The 12,469-nt window shown below is 42.2% G+C and overlaps 1 protein-coding gene across 2 annotated transcripts in view; it reads right to left on the bottom strand.

The window, feature by feature from the left end:
* Positions 1-4,271: 4,271 nt before the first annotated feature.
* LOC119484801 (complement C3-like) overlaps positions 4,272-12,469 on the bottom strand; it is an 88,061-nt gene continuing 79,863 nt past the window's right edge. For both annotated transcript variants that reach the window (XM_037763896.1, XM_037763897.1), the window contains 14 exons: positions 11,858-12,008; positions 11,654-11,739; positions 10,959-11,036; positions 10,707-10,862; positions 10,173-10,235; positions 9,933-10,014; positions 9,745-9,793; positions 8,508-8,598; positions 8,297-8,386; positions 8,013-8,211; positions 5,918-6,010; positions 5,705-5,788; positions 4,799-4,943; positions 4,272-4,553 (listed from right to left, as the gene is read on the bottom strand). In XM_037763896.1, coding sequence (XP_037619824.1) covers positions 4,412-4,553; positions 4,799-4,943; positions 5,705-5,788; positions 5,918-6,010; positions 8,013-8,211; positions 8,297-8,386; positions 8,508-8,598; positions 9,745-9,793; positions 9,933-10,014; positions 10,173-10,235; positions 10,707-10,862; positions 10,959-11,036; positions 11,654-11,739; positions 11,858-12,008 — 1,509 coding nt within the window. In that variant the 3' untranslated portion in view covers positions 4,272-4,411. The remainder of the gene's footprint in view (positions 4,554-4,798; positions 4,944-5,704; positions 5,789-5,917; positions 6,011-8,012; positions 8,212-8,296; positions 8,387-8,507; positions 8,599-9,744; positions 9,794-9,932; positions 10,015-10,172; positions 10,236-10,706; positions 10,863-10,958; positions 11,037-11,653; positions 11,740-11,857; positions 12,009-12,469) is intronic.

Consider the following 12,469-nt stretch of genomic DNA (forward strand, 5'->3'; position numbering starts at 1 on the left):
TTATAGTTGTTTTTATTCTAAAATTATTTTGCATGTTTTATCCCTGCATGTTGTGTTGTAGGTGCACCGACCTTTTAAAGGGACTATTTGTAACCTTCAGAATTGCTTGTTAACAGCGACACCTGTGGCCGTTAAGTCAACGAAAGTCAGCGTCGGGCTCACACTTGCTCAGGATGAGCCCATGATAAGGTAGGTTTTGCCTGTCCCCAGATCTAAAGATTCCCTGCAGTGCGGATAACTGAGGAATGTGCGCAGTTTATTCAGAGGACCCACATCAAAATTTCCTGTAATTAAAATATAGAACAGAGAAAAAGTAAGGGTTAAATGCATAGCTAAAGGTGCAGTACAAAATATTTGTGCTGTATTCTTACATACTCTCAGTGCCACAGTGGAATCATGCCAATAGTTGGACATTTTGGGAAATACGCTTGTTCACTTTCTTGCCGAGGGTTAGATTGACGCCCGTTATTGATACCACTCTCATGAATGTATAGTAAATATGCACCCAACAACCAGCTAACTTAGCTTAGCATGAAGACTGGAAACAGTTAGCCTGGCTTTGTCCAAAGGTAACAAAATACACCTACCAGCACCTCCAATTTTGTTTGTACAATCTGTACAAAAAAATTAAGCTTAAAAATGACAATTCACCTTTTAAAAGGACTGTTTGTAAGAATCAGAAATGCTTGTTAACAGCAACACCTGTGACCGTTAAGTCAACGAAAGTCAGCGTCGGGTTCGCGCTTGTGCTCGCTCTAAATAGACATGGACGAGCATCACTCAAAACAGTGAGATGACACACGTCAGCTAAAACCACAATATCACTCTATATTTCCCCTGCTTGGCAGTAATGTTAGCTGACCAGACGAAGGTCTCTCCATGAATCAATGCTGATCCTAGTGTTGGCTTTTCCTGCTTCAGCCTCCCAACTGCGCCCGCAGGGAGACACCTGCACCCAGTCAGAGACGATAACATTTCTCGCTGCGGAGCCCCGTCACTTCACAAGACACGGGCACCTCTGTTGGTCTGGAGGAGCTGCAGCAGTTATTTCTGCAAAAACGTCAACTGTACATTCACTAGATATTATCAGAGCTACTAACTCTTCTGCAGTGTGCAGTGAGCGCGCATGAACGTGTGGAGGTGGAGCGAGACAGCGAGAACGCTGTGTGAGTGAAGGCAAGCAGGCAGAGGAGGAGAGACTCTGGCCACACGCGAGCGCGCATATGCCAGGGCGTATGGGATACTGGCCCGGTAGATTTATACCTGTAAAAAGTTACAAACATTATACTGACTACTACCTACCAACGGCTCTCCTGAAGGCTACTACCTACCAACGGCTCTCCTGACAACTACTACCTACCAACGGCTCTCCTGAAGACTACTACCTACCAACGGCTCTCCTGACGACTATTAACTACCAACGGCTCTCCTGACGACTACTACCTACCAACGGCTCTCCTGAAGACTACTACCTACCAACGGCTCTCCTGAAGACTACTACCTACCAACGGCTCTCCTGAAGACTACTACCTACCAACGGCTCTCCTGACGACTATTAACTATCAACGGTTCTCCTGACGACTACTACCTACCAACGGCTCTCCTGAAGGCTACTACCTACCAACGGCTCTCCTGAAGACTACTACCTACCAACGGCTCTCCTGACGACTATTAACTACCAACGGTTCTCCTGACGACTACTACCTACCAACGGCTCTCCTGAAGACTACTACCTACCAACGGCTCTCCTGAAGACTACTACCTACCGACGGCTCTCCTGAAGGCTACTACCTACCAACGGCTCTCCTGATGACTACTACCTACCAACGGCTCTCCTGAAGACTACTACCTACCAACGGCTCTCCTGAAGGCTACTACCTACCAACGGCTCTCCTGACGACTACTACCTACCAACGGCTCTCCTGACGACTACTACCTACCAACGGCTCTCCTGAAGACTACTACCTACCAACGGCTCTCCTGACAACTACTACCTACCAACGGCTCTCCTGAAGACTACTACCTACCAACTGCTCTCCTGACGACTACTACCTACCAACGGCTCTCCTGAAGACTACTACCTACCAACGGCTCTCCTGAAGACTACTACCTACCAACTGCTCTCCTGAAGGCTACTACCTACCAACGGCTCTCCTGAAGACTTCTACCTACCAACGGCTCTCCTGAAGACTAGACTACTACCTACCAACGGCTCTCCTGAAGACTACTACCTACCAATGGCTCTCCTGAAGACTACTACCTACCAACGGCTCTCCTGAAGACTATTACCTACCAACGGCTCTCCTGAAGACTAGACTACTACCTACCAACGGCTCTCCTAAAGACTTCTACCTACCAATGGCTCTCCTGAAGACTACTACCTACCAGCCCAGTGACCAGCAAGTTCCTGTGTGACGTCATGCAGCAGACCGTGTCCGTCAACGCAGCTCCACTCAGACCGTTGGTCGGCAGTTGGTCTCCTGCTGCTCAGAGAAATAGTAAGTACTCTTTGGTACATTTGAGTGGCGGACACACTGAGACAGGCCAGGAAAGCTCGTAGCTGGAGTTGGTGATAGCCAAGCAGTGAGGAACACACTACTGGTCCTGGTGTCTCTGTTATTTCACAGCTTCGGACGAAGACCTTATGGTAGGAGTAAGGGAGGAGCCAAAACACGGACACGGTGAGCCACTGGACTTTACCGCTAGAATGGACTGGATTAAAGAGCCGGACTGGAATACACTGGATCGCTGGATTGGACTGGACTTTTTATAGGGTTTTAACCTTGCTGCTTGTAGCATTTTATTCATTTTAGCCTTTAAATTGATCATTCATTTAGACCCATGTTATTTTAATTATAATGAATCTGGTTTTAATTTGACTATAGACTTCTGTCTGGTTTTTAACTCCGCTCACCTGATTTTAAAAGAACCTGAATCTATCATAGTCCTAGGCTCTAAGTATTTCCTAGGACTGTTGTCGGCTCCAAGTAAAATCATTCATAGTTAAATGTAACTAGTATCTTAGTATCCACATTTACATGGTTGACTAACTTCTCAGCATACAGTCGAATGAACAGGTCACTGAAAAATTATAGATAAACAGCTTTTAACGTTTTCTAATGTGATGCCTTTGTTTTCTTCTTGTTTGAGTCACTTATACTTCTTATTCTGAGACTGCTGAATCAGTGTAAACATAAACAAACATATTGAACACGCACACAGACAACTAGTCGGGTGAAAGTCAGGTTGAGTAATTTCTGCATGGGCAAAGTATCTGGCAGGGTTTTTTTGGTAGTTTCAACAGCAGATTTGATTAAAATGATCAAAAATCCCTCCAAAATACAACATTAAGACACAGACCTTGAGGAACACCATACCACATTTGGTATGAAAAACTCTTGACATTTTGAGATTTCTGCATGAATTGCATTTTTCTACGATTGGATGGCGAGCACTTCTGTTCTGGAAACATCTCAGAAACTTCCTTATTGTCAATAAAGCTAGGAAAGACATCCATCCTCTGAATTCTCTAGGTCTCTAGTTTGTGGCTGTAAAGTTTCATGAGACTGTGATTACCCTAGAGGTCACCACAGGACATTTTATAAGGTGAGGTCAAGTTTTAAAAAAATGGTCTCACTATATGAAATGGTTACTATGAGGACTAACATCAAACATGAATACAGTTGGGCTCATTTGATCCACAAGAGTCTCAGCCTTACAGACATACCCAATTTATGTAATTCAAAGACTGTTTGGGGACCCCAGTATGCAGAAATATTCAAATACCATTTTGGAATAGGCAAAAATAACACATTTATACTGCATGCAAAAAACTGCATGTTTTTGCACCAAACTGCATGTGATTATCATAAAGTGGGCATGTCTGTAAAGGGGAGACTCGTGGGTACCCATAGAACCCATTTACATTCACATATCTTGAGGTCAGAGATCAAGGGACTCCTTTGAAAATGGCCATGACAATTTTGGAGAGTTACTGAGCCTCCTCTCCCAACATGCTAGCATCACATGGTTGGTACCAATGGATTCCTTAGGTTTTTTAGTTTCATATGATATCTGTACCTTCTAGCTCTAAAACTGAACCTGCTACAGCCTCTGAAAGACAGTAAAGTCAGTCAGGATTGCCCGTGATCCCACGGCTCTCAGGGGGTTAAACTTCTATTTCTAGTTGAACTTCTCAAAGTTTACTATACAGCAACCAACATAATAGTAATCAAACATTAACCAAACGTTAATGAATAAAACACAGAGAATGAGATTGAGACAATTACATTTTAATCAATATAGTGCAACATTGTAAGCCCTCATATCCCAAAGCGGTGAATGTTTTACATAATAAGAACAATGCAAAATAAAAACAATTTGACACTTTATTTCTTTTTCCTTCGTTTCACTACTGCTGACATCCAAAGAGTTGGTACTGCTGGACCATCTCCTCCATGCCCAAACAGGTAGGTTGGTGTTCCTCAGTTTGACACTCTGCTTCTATGGGCCAGTACTCGATCCAGGTTCTCTCACCGAGTACATACTGGTATCTGAGGAGAGCAAAGTGAAACACACATTGGTTCTTCATTTGACCAGCCATCTGTAACCCGCTGGAACATAACAAAACACAAGCCTCCTCCCTCCTTCTGTACATTTAATGACTCTATCAACAGTAACGCAAAACTAGAGTACAAGAAAGAGTAATTTGATTTAGTAACAGAAAGCAGTGAAACAGTAAAAATCTTTAAAAGGCATCCACCACACACATTGACTTTCACACAAAGAACAAACTTACGATTGATGTTCGTCATCTCTCTGAATATCTTTGGATGAGCCCATGATAAGGTAGGTTTTGCCTGTCCCCAGATCTAAATATTCCCTGCAGTGCGGATAACTGAGGAATGTGCGCAGTTTATTCAGAGGACCCACATCAAAATTTCCTGTAATTAAAATATAGAACAGAGAAAAGGTAAGGATTAAATGCATAGCTAAAGGTGCTGTACAAAATATTAGTGTTGTATTCTCACATACTCCCAGTGCCACAGTGGAATCATGCCAATAGTTGGACATTTTGGGAAATACGCTTGTTCACTTTCTTGCCGAGGGTTAGATTGACGCCCGTTATTGATACCACTCTCATGAATGTATAGTAAATATGCAGCCAACAACCAGCTAACTGAGCTTAGCATGAAGACTGGAAACAGTTAGCCTGGCTTTGTCCAAAGGTAACAAAATACACCTACCAGCACCTCCAATTTTGTTTGTACAATCTGTACAAAAAAATTAAGCGTAAAAATGACAATTCACCTTTTAAGGGGGTGTACTGGACTACTGTACTTGGCTAGGACCAGTAAGTTCCTGGAGTGTCTGCTTGCAAGCTAATTTGGCTGGCTGCTAGTGGTAGCTTTATACTTGGCCTACAAACATGTGAGTGGTACCAGTCTTCTCACTCATCTAACTCTCTGCAAGAAAGCAAATAAGCACATTTCCCTAAATGTTGAACTTTTCCTTTAAATGACCATTCATCAGTCATCAATTAATATTTTTTCTGTCTGACTGGAAACAGCATTGAGATTCAATGTGCCCATGAAATGTCAGAAAGAGGCAGACAAGACAAATTGTTATGTCACCTTCACCTTTAAGGCACCTTAGAAACATCACGGGGTAGTGCATTTTAGGCAGTTCAAAGATAAACACCCACCTTCTTTGATGACTTCCAGGACCCGCACTGTGTAAATGTCAGTGGACAAGCCGTCTGTAAACTCTTCCAGTCTCACTTTGTACACTGAGGACAGACAAGTTGCAGATTGTTAGCTCCCTTGCTCACCGATTCTCTCAATCTCTTACTCACACAAACACATACATTTTTGGGATTAAAGTGCTTCATAAATGCAGTGCATTTACACTCTCTTACCAAAGTCTATTTTGCTGATCTGTGTACTCTCACAGACCGTAGCTGTGCGCTGATCATTGTTGACTTTGTCCTTCTTCTGCATACTGCAGTTCTCTGGAAATACACAGTCGGCACAAAGTAAATACACAACTAATGACTTGATTAAATAAGCACATGTGGGTGTGTGTGGATGAGTTGATGGATGAGTGCGGCTGTATCTTAGTCACAATTTTAATATGTTCGCGAGTTATTCTTTAGCGACTGCTGCTCTGATCCTACAGGATCCTGCAGGTGCTTGTTGCCGCTGACAGAACATTCTAATGATTACGTTATAATCTGGTGAGTTACTGTAAACCATATTCAACATCCATCTCCTTCACCAGATCTGAAATGAAACACTTTAATGGTGGTATACCACACCATCACAAGGAGTACAACTCAGCGAGAGAGAAAACGTTTTGTACAGTGCATCCGGAAAGTATTCACAGCGCTTCACTTTTTCCACATTTTGTTATGTTACAGCCTTATTCCAAAATGGAATCAATTAATTTTTTTCCTCAATTCTACACACAATATCCCATAATGAGAAAGTGAAAAATGTTTTTTGCAAATTTTTGCAAATTTATTAAAAGTAAAGAACGAAAATATAACATGTACATAAGTATTCACAGCCTTTGCTCAATACTTTGTTGAAGCACCTTTGGCAGCAATTACAGCCTCAAGTCTTTTTGAGTATGATGCTACAAGCTTGGCACACCTATTTTTGGGCAGTTTCTCCCATTCTTCTTTGCAGGACCTCACAAGTTCCATCAGGTTTGATGGGGAGTGTCGGTGCACAGCCATTTTCAGATCTCTCCAGAGATGTTCAATCGGGTTCAAGTCAGGGCTCTGGCTGGGCCACTCAAGGACATTCACAGAGTTGTCCCGAAGCCACTCCTTTGTTATCTTGGCTGTGTGCTTAGGGTCGTTGTCCTGTTGGATGATGAATCTTCGCCCCAGCCTGAGGTCCAGAGCGCTCTGGAGCAGGTTTTCATCAAGGATGTCTCTGTACATTGCTGCATTCATCTTTCCCTCGATCCTGACTAGTCTCCCAGTCCCTGCCGCTGAAAAACATCCCCATAGCATGATGCTGCCACCACCATGCTTCACTGTAGGGATGGTATTGGCCAGGTGATGAGCGGTGCCTGGTTTCCTCCAGACATGACGCTTGGCATTCAGGCCAAAGAGTTCAATCTTTGTTTCATCAGACCAGAGAATTTTGTTTCTCATGGGGTGAGAGTCCTTCAGGTGCCTTTTGACAAACTCCAGGCGGGCTGTCTTGTGCCTTTTACTGAGGAGTAGCTTCCGTTTGGCCACTCTACCATACAGGCCTGATTGGTGGAGTGCTGCAGAGATGGTTGTCCATCTGGAAGGTTCTACTCTTTTCACAGAGCAACACTGGAGCTCCGTCAGAGTGACCATCGGGTTCTTGGTCACCTCCCTGACTGAGGCCCTTCTCCCCCGATCGCTCAGTTTGGCCGGGCGGCCAGCTCTAGGAAGAGTCCTGGTGGTTCCAAACTTCATTTACGGATGATGGAGGCCACTGTGCTCATTGGGACCTTTAATGCTGCAGAAATGTTTCTGTACCATTCCCCAGATCTGTGCCTCGATACAATCCTGTCTCGGAGGTCTACAGACAATTCCTTGGACTTCATGGCTTGGTTTGTGCTCTGACATGCACTGTCAACTGTGGGACCTTATATAGACAGGTGTGTGCCTTTCCAAATCTTGTCCAATCAACTGAATTTACCACAGGTGGACTCCAATCAAGTTGTAGAAATTTTGAGTGTCATGGCAAAGGCTGTGAATACTTATGTACATGTGATTTTTTCGGTTTTTATTTTTAATAAATTTGCTAAAATTTCAAAAACCCTTTTTTCACATAATCATTATGGGGTATTGTGTGTAGAATTTTGAGGAAAAAAAATTTAATCCATTTTGGAATAAGGCTGTAACATTACAAAATATGGAAAAAGTGAAGCGCTGTGAATACTTTCCGGATGCACTGTATGTTTTAAGTGTTGTGTTTTTGTGTTTACAGTAGAGAAATTAGGTCAGCTGACATCATCTTGTTTACCTTCAGCACATGTGCATTCATCACCTCTACAGAGCCGCAGTAGTTGTCCAGCACTCCTCTCTGGATGGTAGAACTTCACACAATGTGTTGACTCACGGTCATAGTATTCATAGACAGACACAGCAGCTGGTTGTAAGACGCCCACTTCCATGTTCTGATGGAGCCTAAAAGTGATCTCCTCTGGTCGTGTGTGAGAAACCTGTGAACAAAGGTGAGATGGAGATAAATACAGAAAGGACAAGGCAGAGAGAAAAGTATAGAGGTAGGAAACAGTGATGTCTTACCTTGTCCAGGTAGATGATGAGCGAGCCTCTTTCAGACAGGACGGGGTTCATCTCATATTTTGCAATAGTGCGAGCACGTCCTTTGGACAACTACACACAAACACACACAGTCAGACAACTTTCTAAACCATAAAAAACCTTTTGTTTCTCTGAACCATAAACACTGACTTGTGAACTGTATGTGGGTATAAGTGGATCTGTAAGTTCTTACTAAGTCCAGGTCCTTTGTGTTAACCGTGAAGCCAGTTAGCAAGCCAATATCCAAGACTGACATGGATGCATCGTGCTCCCTGTCCTTATACCTGTACACAGAACGGACAGAAGAATAATTAAATAACAGCATAAAGAAGATTGAGAGAAAGAATGATGTTTCAAATACAATTTAACCCTCGCGGGCGATCCCGACCGACTTTCCTGTCTTTCAGAGACTCTAGCAGGTAGAGTTTTAGAGCTAGAGTGAAGGTAAAGATATCATATGTGGATCTCTTTTGGATCCAATGATCCAACTGTATTCATGCGTGATGATCTTAGTCCCCATAGTAGCCATTTCATTGTAATGAGACCATTTTTTAAAACTTAAATGTCACTGTATACAATGACCTGTGGTGACCTCTAGGATAATCACAGCCTCATGGAACTTTACAACCACAAGCTAGAGACCTAGAGTATTCAGAGGATGGATGGCTTTCTTAGCTAGATTGACAATAAGTGTCCAGAACAGAAGTGCTTCCCAATCACTGAAAAATACAATTCTTGCATAAATCTCAGGATGTCAAAAGTTTTTGAAACCAAATGGCTTTTTCTATGGTATTCCTCAAGGTCTTGGTGTCTTAATGTGGTATTTTGGAGGGATTATTGATCATTTTTATCAATTCTCGAGTGGTAAAAAAATGGGTAAATTTAGCACCAAATCTGTGTAACAAATGGTATTAACCCAACAATTGCTGCAACAACTTATGAGACATAACAGAGCGTGGGGATGCCCATTATAATGTTCTAAACCCTTATACAAATTCACAATTTAATTTAAATAATCAATAAATGAATTAAATCATGTTTATTTCTGATGTATGACTTGAACAACTTGACACACAGTGAACTGCATCTCAAATTAATCTTCAGGTTCCCAGCTTTCAGATGATGTACACCACTTCTGTGTGACATCTACTGTTGACCTGCTATCTCCCCCTAAAGACCCCCTATAGCCCCTAAAATGGACAAAGATGGGTCTATTGTGGGTCTCAGAGGGTTAAATGAGTGGGAATGAGCAGCTCAAATGAGCTCAGATTCGAGGAAATCACACACAGAAGTCAGGACAATTTAAAATTATGAGGAAACAGAGAGGTTAAGAAGTGAAGTGTTGTAGGGGCCATATCTGGTTAGAACATGTTGTGTATAAAGCCATGTTACTGTAACACTTGTCAGGATGACTTCTTGATTGTACTTACAAAACCTCTATTCTCAGCTTGTATATCTTCTCATCCTCTTCAATTTTGTCTGCAAGAGCAAAACATTGTATTGAGTAATTGAGTATTTAGTTGATTCTTTTCTCATAAGGTACTTGGCAGAAACAAACGGATAAAATGACAACAAATGAAGACAAATAAACAGGAAGAGGAGGAGGGCACCAAATTACCTGGGAGGAGCTGCACTGACATGTTAAACTTCTGACAGTCACTCTCCTTTTCTTTAGGCATAGCGTAATACAGCGACACCATCTGTCACATAGACAAAAGTGCATCTTAATATGTGATAAATTAATAGACATCTGTCTAGTATAAAAATGTATTTGGTTTTATCTAAGATTCAAAAAGCACACATCAGTAATCAACAGATGATAAATATATAGAAGAATATAAAAATATATTGTACTTACTGTCACCGTTGCTTCTCCTGAACCCGTGGCGTTCACTTTCACGTTCTGGTTTATATCATTGATCTGTGGGAATTTAAATACGCACACAAACACACACACAGTGTCATGTTCTGGCTGTGCCAGAGCATTGAACTTTTTTCCTTTTGTTATAAGTTAAGATTGTCTCTCCAGCCCCGTCTACCTTGTCCTCCGTTTTCCTTGTTACCTCCTGCCCTGATCCTGGTGTTCCTCGTGTTTCCCTGGTTGGTGATTTTTGGTTTTGTTCTCAGTTAGTTTTTTTGTTGTTTGTTGGATTTGTTCTTTTGTACTTTGTTCCCCTCCCTGCCTTTATGTTGTTTGGATTATTCAGCTGGATATATTAAAGCTCGCTTTTATTTTAAACTACCTTTCTGCCTGTAACTCTGCGTTTGGGTTCCCCGGTAAATTCACACACCACATGACACACAGTCAGGGATCAGCAGAAGAAACATACAGAAAACAACAGGACTGATGATGTTAATGAACCACTGGGAGTCTGTTTGTGTGTGCGCTCACTTCAGATGTTCTGGTGGCGTAGTGGTTGGTTTTGTTGAAGTTGTACTTGTCAGGCCTTGACCTGCCCGGCAACAAGATGTCCACATTCAGATCATACTCTGGTTCTCTAGCGCTGGACCAGTACTCTGCTATAGCCTGGTACACTATTATGGTAGCCTAGAGAGAAAACGAGTGAGGGGGAGAAAACAAGACTTAGACTTACAGTAAACAGGTTATAAGTAAACATAAGATGGAGAGAAGGGTCTGTGTTACCTGAGTTGATCCATAGCCTCCGCCCACCTTCTGCTGTTGGTTGAACCATCTCACAATAGGTCTGGCGTCTTCATAGGCCTTTATTAACAGAAGGCAAGTAAATGGTTGAAATTGTCCGTGGTTGACTGTGCATTTGCATTTATAAAACAGCTTTAGTGAAAATAGAGAGAACTCCTGATTCTGGTACAGTTACATTTTAGATTGTAACCTGTAAGTTTCCAAAACCTACCATAGAGTTTCTAAATCATTTTCCCCCTATTATGGCACCATCAAACAGCAGCTACTTGAAAATTGCCTGATAAAAGCAATCAATCACAAATAATCTGTTTTTGTCAAATGTGTGTTATTATTGTGTGATTATGCCTTGCAGGATGTTCAAATCAGTCCCTTGTTTTTATAACTATGTCATAACTAAGTCATTGCAAGTGAGGCAGAAAAGAATGCCTTCAAATACCTATCGAGATAATCATGAAGTGCTCTGTGAAGTGGTAGCAGTAGTGTAAAAGGTCAATAATGTTTGTCAAATATGGTTATTTAAAAAGTGTAAAAGCTACTGTAAGCAACATTTCATTGCTTCATTGACTTTGTTTCCAAACCCTCTACCCTGTTAGTGAGGCAGCATGGAAGAGGACTCAGTTGTATGTTTTCTGTAGCAGGACATCCTGGTGAAACGCACACATGTGGCAGATGCTCACCTTGGCCTTGACCAGAGCGAGGAGAGCGTAAGCTGTGGCCTCCAGTGTGTAAACACGCCCCTTAGGTGTCGGCCAGTGGGACAACGCTGAGGAAGACACACAAATATATTTGTTATTACTACTGTATGCTCTACCTGGAACAAGCTCAGTTTACTAACAATTCCCCAAGACATCATCTTGGAATATTTAATGTTACAGAAATACCTGGGGGGGCAAACTTGTAGAGGATCACACGGTTCAGTTTGTTTTCATTGGCCAGGGCATATGACGTCATGGCAACAGCATATGGGTTGGTGAGGCTGGGCAGACGCCTTTCCAGATATGCTACTGCTTTGTCGATACTGCCTGGCAGACTCTGGACAGAAGGAGAAGAAAGTTAGGAGAAATGGGAGAAGAGCCAGATAACAGTGATCCATCTATTTTTAATATCCCATTCTGTTCAGGAAACATTTGATCCTGGGACAATAGACCGGATCGCCCCTCTCTTACCTTCTTCTGTGTCTTGTGAGCTAGACTGAGCCGCCATCAGTTAAAGTTACTATTGGGGTATGGATTTAATGCTTCCATACAAATACAAGACTAAGGGTTGGCATCAAATGTCATTTTGAATTTGAATGTGTCAAATGCTTGGAAAGAATCATTTTAGCACAATTGACCATTCACTAAACCCTCTCCTTGAACAGCGATTTCCCAATTTTAGTTTAGCAACTGTAACTAGACACGACAGGTCTGTCCACTTGATGAAGCAGCATGGGATTGTGTTAAGAGGGCTGTCAAAGTTAACGCGATAACGAATGGAATAAATGAACCAGTAAA

The sequence above is a fragment of the Sebastes umbrosus genome, chromosome 3 (assembly GCF_015220745.1).
Source record: "Sebastes umbrosus isolate fSebUmb1 chromosome 3, fSebUmb1.pri, whole genome shotgun sequence".
Classification (NCBI taxonomy): Eukaryota; Metazoa; Chordata; class Actinopteri; order Perciformes; family Sebastidae; genus Sebastes; species Sebastes umbrosus.